Source organism: Stegostoma tigrinum, chromosome 1 (assembly GCF_030684315.1).
Source record: "Stegostoma tigrinum isolate sSteTig4 chromosome 1, sSteTig4.hap1, whole genome shotgun sequence".
Classification (NCBI taxonomy): domain Eukaryota; kingdom Metazoa; phylum Chordata; class Chondrichthyes; order Orectolobiformes; family Stegostomatidae; genus Stegostoma; species Stegostoma tigrinum.
Genome location: NC_081354.1, coordinates 58,533,803 through 58,560,447, shown reverse-complemented (window position 1 = coordinate 58,560,447; position 26,645 = coordinate 58,533,803). Strand labels below are relative to the sequence as shown.

The 26,645-nt window shown below is 42.8% G+C and overlaps 1 protein-coding gene across 2 annotated transcripts in view; it reads left to right on the top strand.

The window, feature by feature from the left end:
* LOC125453033 (testican-3-like) overlaps positions 1-26,645 on the top strand; it is a 477,228-nt gene that overhangs the window by 403,975 nt on the left and 46,608 nt on the right. Inside the window, exon 7 of one of the 2 annotated variants that reach the window (XM_048532099.2) lies at positions 19,653-19,778. In XM_048532099.2, the coding sequence (XP_048388056.1) occupies positions 19,653-19,778 (126 nt within the window). Of the gene's footprint in view, positions 1-19,649; positions 19,779-26,645 lie in introns of both variants that reach the window. The other variant, XM_048532093.2, reaches the window with a different exon arrangement.

Genomic DNA, 26,645 nt, shown 5'->3' with positions numbered 1-26,645 from the left:
CCTACCTTATTTAGCAGCCTCCAATGCAACACCCTGTCAAACACAGGCCTTCTTGAAATCCAAATACATCACATCCACTGACTCTGTTTTGTCTAATTTACTCGTTACCGCCTCAAATGATTCTAACAGATTTGTCAGGCATGACTTCCTGTTGACAAAGACATGCTGACTGAGCCCCCTTTTACTATGCACTTCCAAGTGTTCCATAATCTCATCCTTAGTAATGAACACTAAAATCTTACCAACAACCAAGATCATGCTAACCATCATATAATCTCCTGTCTGCTGCCTGCCTCCCTTCTTAAACAAGAGTTAACCATTTTCTAATCCTCTAGAACCCTCCCTGACTCCAGTGATTCCTGAAAGCTTACCACCAATACCTTCTCAATCTCCTCAGTTAACTCCTTCAGAATTCTGGGTTGTAGATCATGTGGTCTGGGACCTTACAGCTTCCCCACTATTTTAATGCTTAATAAAAGCTAAAAGAATTGTGGATGCTGTAAATCAGGAACAAAAGCAAAGTTGCTGGAAAAGCTCAGCAGGTCTGGCAGCATCTGTGAAGGAGAAAACATGGGTCGAACCTGGTTAAGGGCCCTGTCGACAATGGAGCTGGGGAACCCTCGGTTGAGGAAGAAGATGGACGTTCTGGAGGCTCTCTTGTCGAACCTGGCCTCATCTGAACATATGTAATGAAGATGGCAGAACTGAGAGAATGGGATGGAGTCTTTACAGGACACTTCCTGTGTGTGAGGATGTATAGTCCAGATAGCCGTGAGAGTCAGTGGGTTGGCAATGAATATTAGCAGCCAGTCTATCCCCAGAAATGGAAACAGAAATGTCCAGGAAGGGAAGGGAGGAGTTAGAAGTAGACCAGGTGAAAGTGAGATCAGGGTGGAAATTGTAGGTGAAATTGATGAAGTTTTCCAATTCCAGAAGAGAGAGGGAAGCAGCACTGATTATATCATTGATGTATCAGAGAAGGAGTTGTGGGTGGGGGCCAGAATAGGTCTGAAACAAGGAATGTTCCACATACCCCATGAAGAGACAGGTGTAACTCGGGCCCATGCAGGTACCCACGGCAACCCCTCTTACCTGAAGAAAATGAGGAGTTGAAAGAGAAGTTGTTGAGAGTGAGGACGAGCCCGGCCAAGTAGAGGAGGTTGGTGGTGGGTGTGGATGGTTTAGATCTTTGCACCAGGACGAAGTGGACAGCCCTAAGACCCTCCTGGTGGGAAATCGACGTGTAAAGGGATTGCACATCCATTGTAAGGAGGAGGTGGCTGGAGCGGGAAAACTGGAAGCTTTGAAACCGGCGTAAGGTGTCTTGGATGTATGTGGGTAGGGATTGGACTGAGGGGAGAAGACTGAGTCAAGGTAGGAAGAAATGAGTTCTGTGGGGCAGGAGCAGGCTGAAACAATGGGTCTGCCTGGACAGTCCTGTTTGTGGATTTGTGGCAGGTGACAGAAATGAGCTGTGCAGAGTTGGGGGACTATTAGCTTGGAAGCGGATGAGGTGGCAGGGGGGAGATCACCAGATAAAATGAGATCCGTAACCATAGTGGATACAATGGCCTGATATGCCATGGTGGGGTTATGGTCCAGGGGAAGGTAGGAGGAGGTCTCTGAGAGTTGGCGCTCACCCTCTGCAATGTAGAGGTCAGTACGCCAGACTACAACAGCACCACCCTTATCAGCAGGCTTGGTGACAAAGTCAGGGTTAGATCTGAGTGTATGAAGTGCAGTCAGTTCAGAGGGAGAGAGGTTGGATTTATTAAGGGGGCAGTGAAAATGAGATGACTAATGTCACGTCGACAGTTGTCAATGAAAAAATTGAGTTCAGGTAGAAGGCCCGAGGGAGGGGTACAGGTGAATGGAGAGTGTTGGAGTTGGGTAAAAGGTGTCTTTGGGACAGGGAGAGGACTCTTGTCCAAAGAAATGGGCACGGAGGCGAAGATGACGGAAGAAAAGTTCAGCGTCATCTCATGTCCGAAATTCATTAAGGTGGGTCGCAGAGGGATAGAGCTGAGGCCTTTGCTGAGTACAGAGCGTACAGCATCAGAGAGCAGAAGGTTAGGAGGAGTGGTGAATACCTGACAGGAGGTGGAGGGGTTGGGGGAAGGGATAGAGTCAGTGGGAAGGTGAGAGGAAGGTTCCAGAGGGCCATGGGTATTTTTGAGTTGTTGCATCTTCTGGGCCTTGATGCCTGAAAGGAAAAGAAAACATTTCTTGTTAGCGTGATGAATGAGCCGGAGGATGAGGTGGAACTGTGGAGTGATGCAGCCCTGAGCCAGCACATTGCAATGCTGTTGGAGAGAAATGTTGAGAGTGCGTATGTGGCGCTGCACGGCACTGTGTGTGAATCTCAGGATGCGGTGAGAGCAGCTGTCTGTGGAATAGAACTTAGAACATAGAACATTACAGCACAGTACAGGCCCTTCGGCCCTCGATGTTGTCCCGACCTGTCATACCGATCTGAAGCCCATCTAACCTACACTATTCCATGTATGTCCATATGCTTGTCCAATGACGACTTAAATGTACTTAAAAGTTGGCGAATCTACTACCGTTACAGGCAAAGCATTCCATACCCTTACGACTCTCTAGGTAAGGAATGTTGAACATCACGGAGATATCTGTGATCCTGGGAGGATTCAAAACATGAGGGATGAAAATTCACTTGGAATCCAAGTGGGGTGAGTCTGAGTCCTTTTGCTAAATGATGGCCACTACATTCACTTCTGCCATGACTCTCTTGAAGTTCTGCTATGCTGCTCATGTCTTCCACCATGAAGACTGATGCAAAGTACCTATTCAGTTCCTCTGCCATTTCTTTGTTTCCTGTTATTACATCTCCAGTCTTATTATTCCAGTGGGGTTATCTTACAGCTATCAAAAAAAAACTCGTGTTTTTTTTTATATTACCTGCTAGCTTACCCACATTTCATCTTTTTCACCCTTATTGCTTTTTTAGTTATCCTGTGCTGGTTTTTAAAGACTTCCTAATTCCACCAGCTTCTCACTAATTTTCACATTGTATGCTTTTTCTTTTGCTTCTATGCCGTCCCTGACTTCCCTTGACAGCCATGGTGCCTTGTCCTCCCCTTAGTATGTTTCTTCTTCCTGGGGATGAATTTCTGCTCTGCCTCCTGAATTAGCCCCAGAATCTCCAGCTATTGCTGTTTCACTATCTTCCCTGCTAGGCTTTCCTTTGAAATAACTGTGGCTAGCTCCTTCCTCATGTCTTTGGAGTTAACTCTATTCAATTGTACTACCGTTACATCTGTTTCCATCTTCTCCCCCTCAAACTGCAAGGTGAATTCTAGGATATTATGGTCACTCCCCCAGGGATTCCTTCACTTCTGGCTCCCTAATCAATAATGCCACATTACACATCAACAAATCTGGAATTCCTATTCCCTAGTTGGCTCTACTACAAGCTGTTCCAAAACAATTTCAGCAATAATATTCAAACAATGGTACACCCTCATAAGGAGTCAGATCTTCTGAGGTTTAGTTGTCTAGGAGATCCACCAATATGGGCAACATCGGGTGGCTCAGTGGTTAGCACTGTTGCCTTATGGCACCAAGGACCCAGGTTCAATTCTAGCCTTGGGTGACTGTCTGTGTAGAGTTTGCACATTCCCCTTTTGTTTCCACCAGGTGCTCTGGTTTCCATTCACAGTCCAAAGATGCTGGTTGGCTGGAATGACTGCACAAAATTGCCCTGTAGTGATTGGGGATGTCTAGGCTGGGTAGATGAGCAATGGTAAATGTGGGGTAATGGGGATCGGGGGTGGGATGCTCTTCAAAAGTTCAGTGCAGACTTCATGGACCAGATGGCCTGTTTCCAGACTGTAAGGATTCTATGAGATAGCTATTTTACATATAAAACCCTGGCAAAGAGAAAATATGTGAAGATTAGAATTGCAAATGAACATTACATGGCCATACTTCACTGCTAAAATCAAGTCAGAAAAGCAGAGTATTGTGTGGCATTTCACTGATACTTAATTCTTTCAGCAAATAGTTCAGTGGTCCCCAATTCCTCATTTTCAATCTCTACAGATGCTGAAAAGCTGCTGACCTCCAACCCTTCCTTGTCTTTATCTGTCAATTGAATAATCTTTGAAGGTTTAGCTCCGTACTCTCTTGCTGTTTGTATTTTGTGCTCCCTTCTCCATTAGCAACTGGCCTACAGCTAACTGTATTAGTTTGTGCTTATGCAAAAGATTTGATGCATTTTGTAAAGATGCCAGTTAGGGAGAGAAATATGCTTGCTTCAGAATCAATATCAATGCCATGGTTGAGAAATAAATGTGGAAGTCAGTGGAAAGGGAATGATCAGTGTGCTTCTTGAAAGAGTATATCTTGCTCTTTCTAACCTTTGAGTCCCAACAATGTAACAAGTGATGTGTTGCTCAATCATAGAAATCTACAGCGTAGATACAGGCCCTTAGACTCAACCTGCCCACACTGCCCAGTTTTCACAATTAAACTAGTCCTGTTTGCCTGTTTTTGGAATATATCCCACCATGCCTATCTCATCTATGTACCTATCTAAATGTTTCTTAAATGACAAAATTTTATTCACCCCTACCTCTAGCAACCCACTTCAGACACTCGCAACCCTCTGCATGAAACAGTTGTCCCTCTGGACCCTTGCGTATCTCTCTCTGCTCACTTTAAACCTATGCTCTCTGACTTTAGTCTCCCATACCATGGAGAAAAGCTTTTGTAACTTGGTGTAGTCCTCGACCACCCTTTATCCATGATCAAACTTTTCCCTTTCTTTGTTCATGCTGCGACAAGGTAAATCTTTGGATTAGCCCTTTAAAGACGCCAGATAAGATTGTGTTATGTGTTCGATACCAGACCTGAAATCGCACATTTGATGCTAAATCCAAACGTAATATTTGAACTAGATACCTGCTGACACGTGTTCAACACCTCTCCAGGCCAGTTAGGGGCTGGAATTAAATGTTAGCCCGGCTAGTGACATCCACATCGAGTGCACGTATTTTTAAAGTGTTGAAAATTCTGAATAGGTCAGACTACCTCTGTGGTGAGATAAACAGAGCTATCATTCCACATTTCAATCTCTGTGGACTGCACACCAGCTGTGCTTACATGAATGCTATGTTGGATTTCCCGGGCAACTGCAAAAAAATACCGATACAGTTTCCGACAGTGACAGCTACATTTCCTTTCCTGCTCGTATGATATTTGATTTTTTTTCTGTTGTGCGGAGATGCAACGGGGGCATCTTATGTGGAAACAGAAAACAACCAGGTCTGTGCCAGACCAAATCTTCGAATTCTGGGAATCTAGCATCATAGTTGAATATAGAAGAAAGCAACAAATGAACATTCAAACCAGTGCAACAGGCAATGGTGTAATGCCAAGGAACAAAAGTAGCCAAAAAAAAACTGTCAGAAGGTCAATTAAATTGTTTAATGTTCCTTCTCGTTGCAATGCATTTAGAGAAGTGTTCTTTGCCCCAACCTTTAAAAGTACCGAGAGCAGATCTAGTGCCAAGGGTTTAACTTAGTTCTGACGGAGACAAGGAAATGCTTTAAACGAGTAATATAAGAAAGCTCGTGCCATGCAGCATTCACATGTTTTCTGCATTCCCCAGAGTACCGCACAGAAAGCTCATCGCTCCCACAAATCAAAACTACAGGGAAACATTCCAGTTTTCTGAACTATGTCGATCGCATATGCGCCTTGCTGGCAAGGGATGCAAGTGGCTTTCTCTGGCCCGTTTTCCACAACCTATTTCCTATTTTAATGATATAATAAGACAACTTGTTCTTAATAAGTTAACACATGAGTTAATAGCAAATAGAAAAATTGCATCCAGACCATTAACCAGTTTATTATAAAATACAGTGGAATTTCAACTACTGGATTTCAAAACTTGATTAATTCTTTGCCTACCCAGTACCTTGCAAGCCAGGTAGCATTTCAAGAAATGAGCTTTCCTAATATATTACATTTTCAGTAAACGTTGTCATGAGTGCCGGATTTGTGTTGGCATGCAATGTGAAGTACTAAAACAAAAACAAGTTTGTGAAATAGAAACATGATTAGTTTTTAAAGTGGAAGATAGTAAGAACGGCCGATGCTGGAGTCAGACACAACACAGCACGGAACTGGAGGAACACAGCAGCTCAGGCAGCATCAGAAATTTTTGAACGCTCCCGACTCGAAGCGTCAACTTTCCTGCTCCTCTGATGTTGCCTGGCCTGCTGTGTTCCTGCAGCTCCACATTGTGTTATCCTAGTTTTTAAAGTGTCCTGTTTCTCTCTTCTCCAGTTCTGATATCAGAATGGCCAGAAATATAGTTTTATTTTGAGCAGATTTGAACTTCGCGTTGTGGATGAGGTTGCAGACTCACTCGCTGGTGGGAGTCGTGCTGGATGCAGTTTTGTTTATAGTCAAGCACTTTGAGCATGCACAGGAAATGTATAGAGCAGGCAGATATTGTTGAGCATGTAGTGCTGTTTTGATGCCAGCATTGCTGTTTTGGAGCTCAATGCTTCAGTTAGTGATCTCACTTAAACTTGACCAGCAGAACATGAATTTAGTAGCAAGAGGAGAACCTAACCATAACTGTTTAGAGATACTCAAATAATTTAATTTCAGATTGATCAATTTCTACTGGATTTTTACAGTATTTACTGCTTTACATACTGTTTTAAAGTTGTAAAAGTTGACAGTGAATGGTACAGCATGAGTCAAAGAATCTTTCACTGACTTTGAGGTTTCTTGGCAACTTGTTGCTCCTGATTTGTGGTCACTAGAAGATATTTATCTTGAAATAAAGCAAGAGTGGCAGAATGAGCCAAGGTCTTAGAATCCCTACAGCATGGAAGCTAGTCATTTGGCCATTGAGTCCAAACCAACCCTCCAAAGAGCATCCAATCCAGACCCACCCCATCCCTGTAGCCCCACATTTACCATGGCCAATCCACCTAGCCTGCACATCTTTTGATTGTGGGAGGAAACTGGAGCACCTGGAGGAAACCATTCAGACATGGAGAGAAAGTGCAGACTCCACATATTCAGTTGCCTGAGGGTGGAGTCGAATTCAGGTCGTTTGGGCTGTGAGGCAGCAGCACCAACCATGGAGCCACTGTGTTGCTCAAATAGAGATGGAGCAGAGAAAAGTAGGAAGGTGGAAAAGTACAAGTTTCTAAGATAGAGTTTGCATATGCCTGAGGGTTTCTGCATTCTTCATGCAAACAATGGGCTGGATTGTGCTGGGATCATTGGGACTACAAGGTTGAGCTCACTTCTGGGTCAAGAACATGGAAGTTGTCATTGGTGGATGTCAAACTCGGTGTTCCCAAAGGCAGCCAATTAATTAAGAAGCTATCCCAGGAAGCCCCATTCAAACAATAATGGCAAGCAGCCTAGGAAATGCAAAGGCCCATTCAAAGGACCCCTTACAATTTCCTCAGGACAAGTAGGAGCCATTGAAGTAGTTAGGAGAGCAGAGGGCACCTCGGGATGGAGGCTCACTCAGCTTTCTGCTTTGAGGTTATCAGTAAAAAGGCCCAAGGCTTGTACAGCCAAGAGCTTAGAGGGAAATCCCTTTCACAGGCCGATTCATAGAGTGATGGTGGCCTTTTATCACTATAGCGTTATCATTGAAGCATAAAACCCCTGTTTTTAATCATTTCTTATCTGCCACTGGGAAGCCACCACAAATGGAGTTTAATGCAGACAAGTGTGAGGTGATGTACTTTGGTAGGAGTAACCGGAAGACAAAGTACTCTGCTAATGGTAAGATTCTTGGTAGTGTAGATGAGCAGAGAGATCTCGGTGTCAATGTACACAGATCCTTGAAAGTTGCCACTCAGGTTGACAGGGCTGTTAAGAAGGCATACAGTGTTTGAACTTTTATTAGTAGAGGGATTGAGTTCCGGAACCAAGAGGTTATGCTGCAGCTGTACAAAACTCTGGTGCGGCCGCACTTGGAGTATTGCGTACAGTTCTGGTCACCGCATTATAAGAAGGATGTGGAAGCTTTGGAAAGGATGCAGGGGAGATTTACTAGGATGTTGCCTGGTATGGAGGGAAGGTCTTACGAGGAAAGGCTGAGGGACTTGAGGCTGTTTTCAATAGAGAGAAGAAGGTTGAGAGGTGACTGAATTGAAACATATAAAATAATCAGAGGGTTAGATAGGGTGGATAGGGAGAGCTTTTTTCCTAGGATGGTGACGGCAAGCACGAGGGGGCATAGCTTTAAATTGAGGGGTGAAAGATATAGGACAGATGTCAGAGGTGGTTTCTTTACTCAGAGAGTAGTAAGGGAATGGAACACTTTGCCTGCAACGGTAGTAGATTCGCCAACTTTAGGTACATTTAAGTCGTCATTGGATAAGCATATGGATGTACATGGAATCGTGTAGGTTAGATGGGCTTCAGATCAGTATGAGAGGTCGGCACAACATCGAGGGCCGAAGGGCCTGTACTGTGCTGTAATGTTCTATGTTCTATGTTCTAATTGATCTGGTAGCCTTAGCACGTGGGGGTAAGGTAGCCTTCTCTGTCAGGAAAACAATATTGCTGGTTCAAAATGGTTCTAAGTTGGTCCTTTATCAGACTAAAAGGCAGCTCATTTTAGTAAATGCAGCATAGAACAGCTGACCTGTGAAACCAATCTGAAAAGCATCTAAACTACACTAATCCATTATCATCCATTTGTTTATCCAATGACCATTTAAATGCCCTTAAAAGTTGGCAAGTCTACTACTGTTGCAGGCAGGGCATTCCACGCCCAACTACTCTCTGAGTAAAGAACCTACCTCTGACATCTGTCCTATATCTATCACCCCTCAATTTAAAGCTATGTCCCCTTGTGCTAGCCATCACCGTCCGAGGAAAAAGGCTTTCACTATGCACCCTATCTAATCCTCTGATTATTTTATATGTTTCAATTAAGTCACCACTCAACCTTCTTCTCTCTATTGAAAGCAGCCTCAAGTCCCTCAGCCTTTCCTCGTAAGACCTTCCCTCGATGACAGGCAACATCCTAGTAAATCTCCTCTGCACCCTTTCCAATGCCTCCACATCGTTCCTATAATGCGGCGACCTGAACTGTACGCAATACTCCAAGTGTAGCCGCACCAGAGTTTTGTACAGCTGCAACATGACCCCATGGCTCCGAAACTCAGTCCCTCTACCAATAAAACCTAACACACCGTACACCTTCTTAACAGCACTATCAGCCTGGATGGCAACTTTCAGGGATCTATGCACATGGACACCGAGATCTCTCTGGTCAGCCACATTACCAAGAATCTTACCATTAGCCCAGTACTCTGTATTCCTGTTGCTCCTTCTAAAGTGAATCACCTCATACTTTTCCACATTAAACTCCATTTGCCACCTCTCAGCCCAGGTCTGCAGCTTATCTATGTCTCTCTGTAACCAGCAAAATCCTTCCACACTATCCACAACTCCACCGACTTTAATGTCATTCACAAATTTACTTACACATCCTTCTACGCCCTCATCCAGGTCATTTATTAAAATGACAAACAACAGTGGCCCCAAAACAGATCCTTGTGGTACATCACTGGTAACTGAACTCCAGGATGAACATTTCCCATCAACCACCACCTTTGTCTTCTTACAGCTAGCCAATTTCTCATCCAAACCACTAAATCGTCCTCAATCCCATGCCTCCGTATTTTCTGCAATAGCCTACCGTGGGGAACCTTATCAAATGCTTGACAGAAATCCATATACACCACATCATTTGCTTTATCCTCATCCACCTGTTTGGCCACCTTCTCAAATAACTCAATAAGGTTTGTGAGGCACGACCTAACCTTCACAAAACCATGTTGACTATCCCTAATCAAATTATTTCTTTCTAAATGATTATTAATCCTATCTCTTATAATGTTTGCCAACACTTTATCCACACCCAAAGTAAGGCTCACCGGTCTATAATTACCAGGTTTGTCTCTACTCCCCTTCTTGATCAAGGGGATGACATTTGCTATCCTCCAAACTCCTGGCACTATTCCTACAGACAATGACGACATAAAGATCAAAGCCAAAGGCTCTGCACCCTCCTCCTTAGCTTCCCAGAGAATCCTAGGATAAATCTCATCCGGCCCAGGGGACTTATCTATTTTCACACTTTCCAGAATTGCTAACACCTCCTCCTTATGAACCTTAATCCCATCTTGTCTAATAGCCTGTATCTCAGTATTCTCTTTGACAGCATTGTCTTTTTCCTGTATGAATACTGACAAAAAATATTCATTTAGCCCCTCCCATATCTCTTTGGACTCCACGCACAGCTTCCCACTACTGTCCTTGACTGGCCCTAATCTAATGCTAGTTATTCTTTTATTCCTGACATACCTATAGAAAGCTTTAGGGTTTTCCTTGATCCTACCTGCCAAAGATTTCTCATGTCTCCTCCTGGCTCCTCTTCGCTCTCTCTTTAGGTCCTTCCTGGCTAACTTGTAACTCTCAAGCGCCCGAACTGAGCCTCCACGCCTCATCTTTACATAAACCTTCTTACTCTTGACAAGAAATTCAACTTCTTTAGTAAACCACTGTTCCCTTGCTTGACCACTTCCTCCCTGCCTGACAGGTACATACTTATCAAGGACACGCAGTAGCTGTTCCTTGAACAAGCTCCACATTTCAATTGTGCCCAGCCCCTACAGTTTCTTTCCCCATCCTATGCATCCTAAATCCTGCCTAATCACCTCATAGTTGCCTTTCCCCCAGCTATAACTCTTGTCCTGCGGTATATACCTATCCCTTTCCATCGCTAAAGTCAATGTAACCGAATTGTGGTCACTATCACCAAAGTGCTCACCTACCTCCAAATCTAACATCTGGCCTGGTTCATTATCCAGTACCAAATCCAACATAGCATCACCTCTTGTTGGCCTACCTACATAGAAGCAGCCCACCTGCTTCCTAGCCTGCCTCAGGGAAGGCATTGAGAGATGGGAATACATTGGGTAACTGACCCTCCGGACCTCTTTATTATTTCTCCTATAGGCCTTTTCCCATGATCAGGCAACTAACTTCATCTCCATGGGCCCATAAAGAATCTGTCCAAACCTCAACAAGGACACTCTCAGTGAAGTATATCATTTTCTGTAATCTACTATAAGCCAAGAATCAGGCAAGGATTCATTCTTTGTGGCTGTAAAGATGACTATGCTGATATATTTTAATAGCTAGGTACCTTTCCTGACTAAAGCTAGACATTCATGCAATGCCTTGCAGTTTACCATTTATCTCCACTGCATATTTGAGGTTACTAAGGCTCGGTAATCCAAGAGAACTGACTATGTGTTATGCTTTGTTTTAGTCTAATAGCAGTGCTGCACCTTCATATACGCGTTTTGAGCATCGACTTATAAACTCAATGAAACTATTGGCCCACTGTACAGTGTAGCTTCTAAGATCTCTCTTACTTACATGTTATTAGTCTTTGTCTCCTCTCAGTCTCTTGCTGATGTCGGAGTCATATCAATTACATTATCCTCATTTCCATATTCCATTGTGTTACACTGGCTACATTTAATGCTGTCTTGCCACAGAGAGCAAATGGAGAGAGTAGAGACAACACAGAATGGAACTAGAGGAACACAGCATCCCAGGCAGCACCAGCAGAGCAGGAGAGCTGACGTTTCAAGTCAGAACTCTTCTTCAGAAATGGGGAGGGGGCAGGAAGCTGGGAATTAAATAGAGAGTGTAGGGGTGGGGCTGGGGAAGATAGGTGAGAACAGGTAGGGAATGGTGGGAATTGATCAGTGAGATGGACGGAGTGGGTAGTGGGAGAGAAGATAGACAGGTTGTGTCAGGTCAGGGAGCCTTGGATGAGGCCGAGGGTAGGGAGATTTTATAACTACGAATTCTGTGTTTAGGCCATTGGGCTGTAGGTCGTGAGCCGGAAAATGAGGTGCTGCTCCTCCAGTTTGCGGGTGATGTCATTGTGACACTGGAGGAGGCCCACGATCGACATGTCACCCAGGAAGTGTGGTGGGGCGAGTTAAAATGGTTGGTGACCGGAAGGTGTTGTCATTTGTTGCGTACACAGGGTACTCTACAAAATGGTCCCCAAGTCTACACTTGGTCTCGCTGATGTACAGGAGGCCACATCAGGAGCAGCAGATAGAGTAGACCAAGTTGATGGATGTGCAGGTGAACCCCTGTCTAATGTGGAAGGTTTGTTTGGTGCCTTGGATGGAGGTGAGGGGAGGAGGGGGGAGGCTAAGGGGCAAGTGTAACACTTCCTGTATTTGCAGGGAAAGGTGCCAGAAGTTGAAGGGTTAGTGGGGAGTGTGGAGCAGACCAGGGAGTCAGGAAGAGAGCAGTCCCTATGAAAGGCAAATGGGGTGGGGAAGGAAATATATCTTTGGTTGTGGGGTCAGATTGAGGTGGCGGAACTGACAGAGAATGATATGCTGGATGCAGAGGTTTGTGGGGTGGCATGTAAGGACTGGGGGATTCTGTCATTTTTTTTTGGGCTGAGAGGGTTTGAGAGCAGAAGTGCAGGAAATCCAAGAGATACAGTTCAGGACATTTTTGATCACAGGAAAGGGGATGTTGCAGTCCTTGAAATAGAAGGACATCTTGGGAGCAGACACAGTGGAGGTGGAGGAATTGGGTGTAGGGGACCACATTCTTGCAGGAAGGTGGGTGAGAGGAGGTGTAGTCTAGGTAGCTGTGGGAGTTGGTGGGCTTGAAATAGATGTCAGTTTTGAGACTATCTCCATTTTTGGTGACAGAGAGATCCAGGAAGGAGAGGGAGGTATCAGAGATGGTCCAGGTGAACTTGAGGTTGGGGTGAAAGGTGTTGGTAAAGTTGATGACATGTTCAAGCTCCTCGTGGGAGCACGAGGCAGCACCAATACAGTCATCAATGTAGTGGAGGAAGAGATGGGGTTAGTGCCAGTATAACAGCGGAAAAGAGACTGTTCCATGTATCCTGTGAAGAGGCAGGCATAGTTTGGGCCCATGTGGGTGCAAATGGCCACCCTGTCAGTCTGTAGGAAGTGGGAGGCATTAAAGAAGAAGTTGTTAAGGGTAAGGATGAATTCGGTTAGGAGGATGAGGGTGTCAGTGGAGGGGAACTGGTAGGGCCTGCGGGCGAGGAAGAAGCAGAGGGCTTTTAGGCCATCTGCGTGGAGAATGCAAATGTACAGGGATTGGATGCCCATAGTGAAGGTGAGGTGTTGGCAGCCAGGGAATTAGAAGTCTTTGAGGAGGTGGAGGGTGTGGCTGGTGTTCTGGACGTAGGCGGGGAGTTTCTGGATCAGGAGTGACTAGGCTACTTCATGAGAATCTCAGGTTTCCCCGTTGTACAGTTTGACAGCTTATCTTTCACTCTTTGACTGACTATCACTGCATCCACTTGACAATGATGCAAAATAAAAGTGATCACAAAATAAACACATCATTCCATATTTAAAAATGGAAGCATGCTAGTTTGTGTTACCTGGTTGCAGACTCCTTTATTTTAAGTTTTCGGAAGCTTCTGTTTGGTTTTCTGGCACTACTTTTTCATTCTAACTAACCCATTTATGAGGTGATGCTGTCACTCACAACAATACTTTCTGTATTTATGTTGATCTTTGGAGTATTTGGATATTCATACAAGCAGAATTAATCTTCAATGTCCTCAAAAATCATAAAAGCCAAATTAAAAGCAAAGAACTGCAGATGCTGGAAATCTGAAACAAAAACAGAAATTGCTCTAGAAACTCAGCTGATCTGGCAGCATCTGTGGAGAGAAAGCAGAGTCAGAGTCGATGTTTCAGGTCCAGAAGAAGGGTCATTGGATTTGAAACATTGACTCTGTTTTCTCTCCACAGATGCAGCCAGACCAGCTGAGTTTCTCGAGCAATTTCGGTTTTTGCTCCTCAGTAATCGTCGCTGTTCTGTTAAACTTAGTCACAGCACACAAAGAAAATACTATTTCTTAGATATCACTATTTAAATTTATATGATAACAGGGGTGTGTTAACACAAGTTTCTTTTCAAAGTAACTGACACACTTCTATCACAAAAAGCCATCACCGTAAACACACAGACTTGCGCAGACCGTTGAGGTCACCACAAATGCATCTCCATCACATTTATACAAAGCCAGAATATTTTAAAAAGGCAGCTACAGTCCTATTTACAGCATCTTGGGTCTCAATTGTAGAGTTAAATTTAACAACTAACAGTATTCATTTAAGATCCAGTACAAACTTTCCAAGTATTCCTGCTCCTCAGTGTGGGCAGCCTTAAACTAGATATTCCACATTTAGTTACAAAAATCCAGTACCCCAGTGATTTGCAAATTAGCTGAGTTAGACTTTGTTTTTTCTCATTTTGTAACCTTCCTCTTCCCCACAGCTCACAGGCAGTTTCCTGCTTAAGTCCTGCTCCCCCTTGCAGCCTGTTCTCCATTCACCATACCTGATGGCCTCCTCCTCACCATCATACTTTTGGTAGCCCCCTCTTTCCATTCACACCTCTTGCAGCTGCCTCCTCCTCCTCCTCCCCCTTGTATGTCTTTCACCCTTCTACCCCTACAACCCCTCGTGGCCTCCTTTCTAAATCCACAGCTGTCTCACAGAATCCCTCTTCATTACCCCCAAAAAACTACCTAACCGTCCTCCAACTCTCCTAGATCTCTTCTCCGCCTGCCCTGCCCTGGCCAGTGGCAGCTCTGAGTTGCACTCCAGCCTCATGAGATTGTTGACAAAGCTGTACTCAACCAGACAGACAGGAAGTTTCCTGTCGCACTGATGATTTGTGTATTATAGATTGTGGACAGGCTTTGGTGAGTTAGTGACCACAGGGTTCTGAGCATGTGACCTGCTCTTGTAGCCGTAGTACTTCAGTTTCTTATCAATGTTATTCCAAGAATGTTGATAATGGCGGATTCAATATGGCAATTTTGTTAAATGTAAAGGGACAGTGATTAGATTTTCTCTTTTTGCAGACAGTCATTAGCTGGCACTTTTGTGGCATAAATGTTACTAGTATCTTAGTTTCTACTATCAATGTGGTTGCTTCAGTTCTCCGGTGCATTTCTGAGATTTGCAGATTTTGAAGCAGTGTGTTGGGGTTTATTGATTGCAGAGAAAGTTGATTTCAACTGCTTTTGGGTTCACTTGGAGATGTTGGCAAAAGAAATCCATGACTTACTTTCTTTGGATAATACATGACTTATTAAATATAGGTACTTAATGTGGGAAATTGCTGGTTAGCTTCTTTCTATCTCCAATAATTGGTTTGATTTTTGATTTAGTTACTGTGTGTGCTAATTCGTTAAGCTATGTTTAATTCACTGTAGCAAATGCAAACTGACAGTCATAATGCCTCAAGTAGGATTATTACAAAAAGAATGACACTGCTAAAACAGTAACAAGGTAACAGTGTCCCGTCATGCAGCATGATCCTGGCCCACATCTTTAAATCTGATTATAATTCTTTGCATAAACCCTATTAGCTCCTTCTACTGCTAAATGTACAGGGTGTTGAGTTATAATAGCTCCAAAGGAATGACAAGTGGATTTATGGCCTCTTCCATATAGCAGAGTGTTGGAAGTATACAACTGCAGAGATATAGTGGAGTACCAGCATTTCCTAGCCGCTTTCAGTTCTGACAAGGGTGGACTTAAAACATTGAGTCTGTTTTCCTGTCCACAGATGCTGCTGGATCTGCTGAGTTTCTCCAGCACTTGCCATTATTATTTTAGATCTCCGTGGTACTATTGAAACTCAGTTGTTTGCTATTCCATTTACATTAATTTACTTAAACCAATCTGCAACGTCACAAACATATTGCTCAAAGATTTGAATTTTAAATCTCAGTGTGGTGTAAAGTTTAGCATTTATATTACATTATGTCAGAAACAGTTACAAAACTGGAAAAAAAGCAGAATGACTTGGTTTTTCACAGATAACACGGTGTGAGGCTGAACGGACACAGCAGGCCAAGCAGCATCGGAGGAGCAGGAAAACTTGACGTTTCGGGTTGGGTGGTATGTGAGAATGAGGGGGATTCTGTTTTGGTTAATATTGTAGTGAAACATCGGGGAAACCAAACGGAGGCTTGGGGACCGCTTTACGGAACGCCTACGCTCTATTTGCAACAAACATCTACACCTCCCAGTCGCGAACCATTTCACTTGCCCCCACCACTCCTCGGGCGACATGTCCATCCTGGGCCTCCTGCATTGCCACAATGACCCCACCCGAAAGATGCAGGAGCAGCCTCTCATATTTCGCTTGGGAACTCTGCAACCCAAGGGTATCATTGTGGATTTCACAAGCTTCAAAATCTCCCCTCCCCCGCCCACATGCCAAAACCGGCCCAGCTAGTCCCCGCCTCCCTAACCATTCTTCCCACCTCAAGCCTCACCCCCACCCACTAACCACTAGCCTCATCCCGCCTCCCTGCACTGTCCGTCTTCCCTGGACTGACCTATCCACCCCCCCCCCCCCCCAACTCCCCACCTACATCCACCTTCACTGGCACTAACCCCGCCTCTTTGACCTGTCTGTCTCCTCTCACTCTATCTTCTCCTTTACCCATCTTCTATCCACCTCCCACTGTCTCTCTATTTATTTCAGAATCCCCTTCCCCTCCTCTGATGCTGCTTGGCCTGCTGTGTTTGTCCAGCTTCACACCGTGTTATCTCAGATTCCCCAGCATTGGCACTTCCTACAATCTCTGGTTTTTCACGGAGTTGGGCTGACATTGGAGCCATTTTAAAATGATGGCCCAATGCCTTTCAATACCCACTGAAGGTATTTTCACCAATGCAAGATCAACGTGCAGGTGCTGAGCGTCCTGCATTTCCACATGGTCAATTTCATTCAGATAGCTACCCCCTAGCCCCCTGCACTTTATGTGGAATTCGACCGGATTCTCCACGACCATGATTCATGATTCCTTAGTGGAGTTGTGAACTAGAGTAGGGATTGAAGATTCTTTTGAAAGGAAATTTGAATCTTTCATGACTTCATACCAATTATGCGGCGCACACGCCCTCTTCATTGTCCCCATGACAATTCCATGGCATTCATTCTGTCCATGCCACCTCTATGGCCCCTGTATCCCCTTCCATGTCTATTCACTCAGAATGCACTCTGGACAGAACCATTGCACAACATAAAATGGGTAGTGTTAAAATGTTGAGGAAGAAAATACACTCAGAAATTTTCTTTGAAAATATCTGCTGTTCTTCACAACCTCGTGTTTATCAGGCAAAGTAATTGTAGTATTAATAACAGAAGCTTTAATCACTTCACACCTCTTAAACTTGTCCAAATAACATTGAAATGACATATTCTAACTATATAAAATCTCAATTGAGCAAAGTAAACACCCTGTTCAGCTGAACCATGTTTGAAAGTCTTGGAGCTCAGACAAGCATTCAAAATTTGGGACTGTTTCAATAGAAACAACAATTGCACAGTGCACCACAGGTGCAGTACAGGAGCCCAGATGGAAAACCCAGATGCCAGACCATGTTTTTCTCAAGCAGCTAAGATTTTATATACTCAATCTAAATCACCAAATCTTCTGCCTTTATTGTTTTCAAATAAGCAATTATCAAAGAACATACCTACTTCAGAGAGAAAAACATTGCACCTTCAATCAGATGTTGTTAATTAACTTAAGTGATGAAGCCTCTGTTAAACAAGGCAGGGTTACACGTAAGTGGAGATGAGGAATACCTACGAAAATATTGTTTGGATGAAAATAGTGTTTCTGTTTCTTCTGAAACTCTTTAATCGGGGATCCTCTATCCCCCATCCTACCTAAAATGAACATTGATCTTATAATCTTAATTAGCATCTCTATTAATTAATAAAGAACTGTTATGTTGCTGAAGGTACATTCTTCCAAATTAGTTTTTAAATTAAAGTTTTTGTTTAATATTTCATAAGCAGTGTGAGTGTGAAATATCCCACAGGACTGTTCATTGATTTCCTTGCTGTTTATGGGACTTCACTGTCAAGTTTGTCTGCATTCAGCAATTATTTACCATCAAAGTAATTCTTCATTATGGAGTATAACACAGTGTGGAGCTGGAGGAATACAGCAGGCCAGGCAGCATCAGGGCTACAGTAAAGCTAACGTTTTGGGTCAGGACCCTTCTCCAGAAATGGGGAAGGAGTAGGGAACTCTGAATTAAACAGAGAGAGGAGGGGTGGGGCTAGGGAAGGTAGGTGGGGCGGTGATAGGTGAGTGCAGGTAGCTGATGGTAGGGGTTGGTCCTGAGCGGATAGGTGGGAGAGAAGACAGACAGGTCAGGAAAGCAGGGATGAGTGGGAGGGTTGGTCTTGGGATGAGATCGGGGGGGGGCAAGATTTTGAAGCTAGTAAAGTCCACATTGAGACCATTTGGTTGTAGGCTCCCAAGGCGGAATATGAGATGCTGCTCCTGCAGTTTCTGGGTAGCGTCGTTGTGACATTGGTGGAGGCCCAGGGTGAACATGTCATCCAGGAAGTGGAGGGGGAAGTTGAAGTGGTTCGCGACTGGGAGATGTTGCCGTTTGTCGCGAATCGAGCACAGGGTGTTCTACAAAGCGGTCTCCAAGCCTCCACCTGGTCTCACCGATGTAGGGGAGGCTGCATCGGGAGCGGTAGACCACATTAGCAGATGGACAGGTAAACATCTGTCTGATGTGGAATGTTTTTTGGGGCCTGGGATGGAGGTGATGGGGGAGGTATCGGGGCAGGTGTAGCACTTCCTGTGGTTGCAGGAACGGTGCCGGGGGTAGTGGGGCTAGTGAGGAGCTTGGAGTGGACAAGGGAGTCACAGAGAGAGCAGTTCATCCAGAAGGCAGATAGGGGTCGGGAGGGAAATATATCCTTGGTTGTGGGGTCAGATTGCAGGTGGCTGAAGTGGCAGAGAATGATGCATTGAATCCGGAGGTTAGTGGGATGATTCGTGTTTGGTTAGTCATCAAAGATGCCCCAACGCAAATCCTGCCTTTGTATTATATCTTTGTTCGTCATACAACTTTAGCTTACCGTGAACAATGTCACTTGAGATCTTTGAGAATGTTATTGAAGTAGTTATGTTGTCTCGGAGAGTTGATACTAAAATTGAGTGTTTCATTTTAGTTTGAACATCTTTACTATAACTAGAGTTTGAGTAGTATGAATAATTGCTAAATTAGAAATGCACTTACACATCTACAATGATTAATAGTTCTAATGACCTCCCCTCTGCTTTTGAAATGGACCACAAACCTTGTTTGGAAAGCACACATATACATGAAAATTAGGTGGTTATATATTTCATTTGCCGCAACCCAGCAACTCAGATGCTCAAGTCTCAGATCTGCTTGAAGCTCAAGATTTGTGATCTCACTTTATCAGTTCTCAAAAAAAATTTCAGTGCCATCATCAACATCAGGAAGACAAGAAGAAACCTATCAGACCCATTTTTATCTTCAGTTTTTCCGTTTATGATGTCTTGAAGCATATTATCAATATTATTGCATTCTCCTCTTACTGGGAGGGTAAACGATGTTAGATGGTTTGGATCTGGAGCAACCTGAAAAAAGAAAGCAAATCTTTATAATTTGATGTATAAGTTGTTATTTGCTCACATTTTAATAACCAATCTAACGTTTTATCAGCAGAATGTGGTGACAGGGAGTTCAGAGAAGTTGTGTCAAGACTAAAGGACTGGTTCAAAGTGCTCCATGAAAATGGAAATCGCAACAAAAAGACTCATGGATTTCAGAGACAAGACAAGGACAGAATTAGTAAGTGTTTTATTTTTCTCATTGAATGTTCACTTTTCTCATACTGGGAAATAAAACTATGATAATTAGAAACATGGCACTTCCCACAATGTCAGGTGAACATTTTATTTTTGAACACATTAACTCTTCAAAATGTCCTCCTTCTCCAACTAGTTAATACTACGATAAGTTACATTTGTGAAACTGATACAGACAAACTCACACAAGCATATTCTTTAGGCTGTTTGATAGTTAATTTTTGGGCATGTTTGTCAAGCTCAGGCTCCCATTCCCCAGTCGTTGTCATCTTTCCCCAAGTCACCAACTCCATCTTTCCTATATGTCCTGTAAAGACCGTATCTCTTTATTTCTCTGTATTTATGTTTGAAATGAGAAAACAATGGTTTCAAAAAGGATTGTAGAAAGGATCACTAAACTTTTTAAAAGTGAATTACTGCACTCATAGTAAGTGTCGTTTGTTCAAGCATTGGAGAAGCTTTAGCTGTAGATGAACTGGAACTAGGGAGACATGACTGGCAACAAGTAGCTGATTGACGGCTAGTCACCATTCCACAGAACAATGACAATAGCCTTCTTCCTACCAACACTGTGAGATTGCACTCAGTAGTTGAACAGCTTGTGACCATGACTATTTGGGCAGAAACCTTGAGACCTCTGGGAAGGAAGGAACTGTCCTTTTGTCTGTAGTCAGAAATACTTCAAAAATGTCAGTTTATCTCGTCTCATAACTGATTTTTACAAATAAGTCAGAGCCTTTCTAAGTGTGAGCCAGTCTCTTTGTGCCTCCTCACACCAAATAAAAGTACCTAGGGAGGGAAGATTGAAAACGAACAAATCCTGACAAGCCAAAAGGGTCGTTTCAGCAAAACCTGTGGATTGGGATAATTGTACTGTCTTTGCAGTCTTTCCCTGTGCTCACGGTATCCATTTTTATTCGTTTGTGTAGAGGTAGTTTTACAAAGGCAGGGGGTAGTCAGTTTTCAGCAAATAAAGCTGTATGTCAACAACTCACCATTGTTTACCTGAGACTAGAATCTATTAATTTGTAATGAATTTTATTTCTTACTAAGTGTAAACATGTCATCCGTGTTTTCTGTCATCCTGTGACTAAAAGGCAGATAAATTAGGAAATTTTGAATGCATTTATAAAATCATTAGCTTTTGTAACAACTTCAGGGCTTGATTTCCAGAACACAATGCCAGTGAGGCGAGACAGTGCACATTTAAAATCTTCAACTACTAAGCGAACTATAATTTTTTAATGAATTTCCAGATTCTCCTTTTACGTCTTGGAATTCTTTAGGAGTCATTCTAAGGTCCTTAGTGGACATCATGCTGTCTGTCAGTTGGAATGCATTCTATTGTGGCCTTTTATATCAGCCATGGCTCAGTGGTAGTACTCTCATCCACAAGTTAGAAGGTCAGGGATTCATTTCCAACTTTAGAGACCTAAATCCCTGGGGGGGTAGGGGGGGGGGGGGGGGGGGGGTAGGGGGGGGGGGGGGTGGTGGGGGGTGCGGTGCCGTGCCATAAAGTCAAAGAAGAAAAAGAAAGAACGATGCTAACGCAGAATAAAAGAAGCATTATTCTGGAACACAAAACTTCTGTACACTGTAATTTTTAAAGAACACATTTCAGCACGGTAAAAATAGAAAGAAAACATTTGAAAACACAGGCATTCCAGTAACATTCCTTCTAAACTTCCATTCTTCAAGAAAAGGATTAAGCATCAATTTATAGATCAATAGACAACTGGTAAAGAAAGAGGGCTGTCAAAACTCTGCTCTGATAAAGTTCTGATGAAGAGTCTTCTAGACTCGCAATGTTGGCTTGCTCTCTCTTTCCATGGATGCTGCCTGATCCACTGTGATTTCTTACATGTGCTGTTTTCAGTTCTGTTAAAATTCATATTGCTGTGGGAAATGAAGGATGGACAAGAATAAATCCCCTATTATTTTGAGTGGCATCCATATGGAACCCAACAAAATTCTTCAGAGTTTAAATGTCCAAATTACAGCCTGAGTCAACATCACAATTCGTGGTCTTCATTTCATATCATACTACTAATCCACTTGTATGCCTTGGCCAATTTGTAGACAGATATTGATGCAAAAGGTACATGATGTGATTTCAGCGAAACTAACAACTGCAAAGTTGTTAGAAGTAGCCATTACATTTACAACTATCAAATGGTTCAGAAAAGTACTTCTGGAGCAACCTAAATATGATACTGCTAAAAGGAGAACAAAACTCCAAATCAATTGTAGATACTACTGACCGAATACACATGCTTGTCTCTGCAACAACTATCTAAACTTTAATAAGATCAGTAAAGTATCAAAACCTTGCATGAGATGTGTATTGTCTCATCCATCCAAATTGTGGTCAATATTTTGTGATATATGTAAGCAAATTTGTGCAAGAAGCCCAAGTGCTTAGGAAAACTCAAGCCATTAACAAAGACTCCTGACAGCAACATCAAGTTTATTTAATATTATAATCCTCTAAGCTTCCATGTTGCAAATAGATACATAACAGCAAGACCTCCAGAGCATGTCTTTCACAGGATGACAAGCCTGTTGCATTTGGTTCTAAAGCCCTTACAACAGCTCAGGTAGATGACTCCAACATAGAATGGAAAAAGCTCACTCTTATATTTAGAATACAAATGTTCCAAGCATACCTAATAAACAAGCATTTTGCTATTTATACTGATCACAAACTGTTGGAAATGATCTGTTGAAACTATCCCGTAAATGTGCACCTTCATGACTACATCTACTTCTGTAGATCCAAGGATACAATTTCACAGTACATGGCAAATGAGCCTCACAGATGACTATTCCTGGTGCACTTAGCTGACTACCAGATCCTACTTAGAACACATGTTCTCGAGACTTCTGTAGGTTTACATGTGAACATTACTGAACTTAAGTTCAAAGACTATTATCACATTGATCGCAGTCATTTTGGTCATAGTCAGGCAGAGTTGATACACCAAGCTACATTTGATAAGATCCAGTTAAAACAGCTCAAGAAGATCATCATCAGCACTTGGCCAAGGTGAGTTAGGAATCTCTAGAAATATGATTTTCAAAGGCAGACAAGTGATTATTCCAAAACCTCTAAACTAAGATATGCTTGACCATATATTGAAAGGTCAAATTGGCACAGAGAAAAACAAGAGATTGGCACATAGGTCTATCTATTGCCAGGAAGTGGGGTATTTATTCCATTTCCTCATCTCTTCATTATCCTCAATCTGATGGTTTTACAGAATACGCAGCTCTTAACAGTGAAGTTAAAATTGCTGAATTCAAGCTGACTTGAGAAGCTCTTTAGATAACATATTAAATTTATGTACTACTCCTCAAGGCGATGGATTGCCTTCACTATTAGTTCTCATTGTTTAGAAGACAAATCCACACTGCTCTTCTGTCAAACACTCATCAAGCAGCCATAAGTAGATGATACATTTTGGACAGAAGGGAGAAAATGATCAATTCACATGCAGAAGTTACCCCAACTTAAACCAGAACAAAGCATAAGCGATCAAGATCTTCATCCACATACATGAGTTCATGGAAAAATACTCGGACATTATGTCCACCCAGATCATTTGACGTTGCCACAAACAATGGCCAGATCCAGTGGCAAAACAAATTACATATCCAAGTTGTATCCATCATACAAGACAATGATTCTAATACTACGAGTACCACACTAGACAACTACGAGACTTCGTGACACATGACAGTCATCATCCACAATGACATAACCATCTCATAGTTAAGCTATACAGCCATGTTATGATAATTGTATAAGGTCTAGATCTGGTCATATTTTGTACATCCACCAAAGTGGTTAAAGTTTGTATATTATTGTGCATGCTTGAATATATTTGTCAAAACAGGTTTCATATTGTTCAAAGAAGAAAAGGGTTGTAATTATACTTTTAAGGTAGCTAAAAGACATCATGACATGTGATACTGCAATAAAAGATTTCCTGTCCTATTCTGTTCATTCAATCAGTTATCTGTTACAAGCAGCCAGTCTGTTAATTGATCAGTCAACCAATCAGATTGTATTCAGGAAAATAGTAAGCTTAATAAGCATATAACCCAAAATTTCTATTTAAGTCTGAAATGTCATATTAGTGGAGATGATTTATTAACACACTTTCAGATATCTGGCTCAACAAGAACCCTGAGTTATATAAGCAAACATAAGCAAAATACAACAGCACATCAAATGCCACTTACAATTGTGCCAAATTCAGTAAGGTGCACAAATATCGTTTGAATGAGCACTTTGAGATTCTCCTCAACCAAGTCTTAGTCCTCAACGTGAGTGACCTTGATATCATTCCATAGCATTTTGCAATCATCTCAGCCAATTCCTGCTTGACATGACATTGAGAAGGCCATCCAGCAGCTGGGATTCAATGTGGACACTGGCCAGATAGAATCCCATTGACGTACTAAATATGGCTGAGAAACAGCCTCTCAGCTTCCCCACTTGGAAAGAGACCATGCTGAGAATTGCTCAAATGTCTTAATAGTGACTGATTGCAATAAATACAAAGATGGATATTGTTATGTCAATCAAGGCAAAGTCATTACAAATTAACACTCAATCACCTCCTCCCAATGGCTGAAAAATCATCCTGTAGCCACAGCACAGATTTCATTCATTGAGGCACAATGAACCTATTCCTCACAGTAAAACAAGTCCAAAAAGACTGCAGAGATGGGCAGCAATTTCTACACAAGGTTTTCTTTGGCCTTACTTTGACCACGACCTTTGATTCTGGCCCTATAAGAGATTATGAAATGTCCTTAAATTTGGCTGCATACATTCATCACCATCCCCTGCCTGCTGCACAACATTCATCTCCAATGGATCCAGCACAACCTCAATACAAGTGTAAACTGAATTTGGGCAATACTGTGATGTCACATCAAAGCTGTTGTCCATTTTCTTCACCATTTATTAACTAGTCTACAGGATCAGCAGGAAACTGTTCAACCTATATAGATCCCAGTTCAGAAACAAAACCACCCCAACTTTTATGACCAAGCTGCAGAGTGTTGATGGTGCTTATATGGGTGCACATTCAGAGGCTGAGTCCCAAACCATTGTTGATGTTTTCAGGGAGGCGTATAGTAGCATATGCCTTTCAGCTACACATCCAGAAGGCACACGTCCTCTACCAGAGATAACAAAGTGTGGAGCTGGATGAGCACAACAGGCCAAACAGCATCTTAGGAGCAGCTTGGCCTGCTGTGTTCATCCAGCTCCACACTTTGTTATCTCAGATTTTCCAGCATCTGCAGTTCCTATTACCTGTGATACAGGTCCTCTACCAGCCTGCTCTCATTCCGCTCTAATAATCAAGATCCAAGGCAAGCCACCGGGTGACATGGTTTAATTCTTGTACCTTAGGATCCTCCTCTCAGTGAAAACAGACATCAAAGCCAAAATCCCTTAAACCCAGCACCAAGCTCCTAGTCTACAGGACAGAAGTGCTACCAGCCTTCCTGTGTGTCAAAAGACATAGCTTAGAGAACTATCACCAAAAATGCTCTGAAAAATACTGCAAATCCATTGGCAGTTTAGATGTTCAAATAGCAGTGTCCTCTCTCAAGCCAACAGCACCAAAATCAGGCATCGGTCATAGCCAATCAGCTGTATGGACCAGGTTTCAACACCTGCACACCTGACATGACTCCCAAAACAAGCTATCTACTCCAAACCTTAGCACAGTAATGATTACCAGGAAGGCAGAGTAAATGCTTCGAGGATATCCTCAAAGCCTCCCTGAAATAATGCTACATCCGCACTGATCCATGGTAAAATCTTACCAAAAGCAGCCAAACCTGGAGAAGCATCCAGTCAGTCAGCTCAGACAGGCCCAGTTGGACACCAAGCCCTTGTGCCTTATGGGGCAATGCATAAGGAATTAAGCCTTTTTATTCCTGGAGTTGTCACAAAAGTTAAAGGTTTTGTTTAAAATACACAGAAATTCCCAAATTGCTCATCTTTCAGACCCAAGTTGACAGAAAGCCAGGGCCAGGTTTCTGTACCTGTCAAGAAAAAGTATTTGTTACAAGTAAATAGATTCTAGCTAAATGTAAATAATTAATAGCTATCAGCATATAACAATAGTAGTTAAAACTCTAACCCCATATAAACTCACTCTGTCTCAGTTAGAAAAGGAGATGAGTAGTTTTGGCAAAGAATAAGACGAGGAAAGCAGTTCTGTGTTTCCTGCTCACAAGATCTGTTCAAATGATTCTTGTGCTAATCAGAATGCTGCCTCTTGGTTTTCCGTCTCTGGATGCTTTCACTGGTTTGAAAGAAGCACAGGGTGGCTAGTTCATTCTTATTAATTAAAAGTCACAGCTTACAGAACGTGCTACATATTAAATTAACTGGATTTCCTTAGACTTCTACTGCAGAGAATAGAAAGAACACCTAAGTGGGTGGAGATCTGAGTGCTTCTCACTATCTTGTTCACAGCCCCAAGCTGCTCATTCACCTGAGAACCTGCCCTATATATGTTGGCAGGCAGAAGGCCTTTGTCAATAACTGGTCATCAATCCACAGACCAGTCAGCTACCTGTTGTGGCCAAATTTCTATTTAACCATATCCATTGCTGCAGTTTGCCTGTAAACTACACTTCACCCACTGTCAGGTTACTTGCCTTCAAAAACTGTAGCAGTCTGTCAGCAATCCTCAGTTTTAAAACGGTTATTTTAGGAATCGACATGTGGGCATTCCTTTCTCTCAAAAATAGATGGTGAGGCAAGTTGAGCCAAAGCTGAGTCATGGCAAGAGGCATGATTTAACACTACCCGTTATGT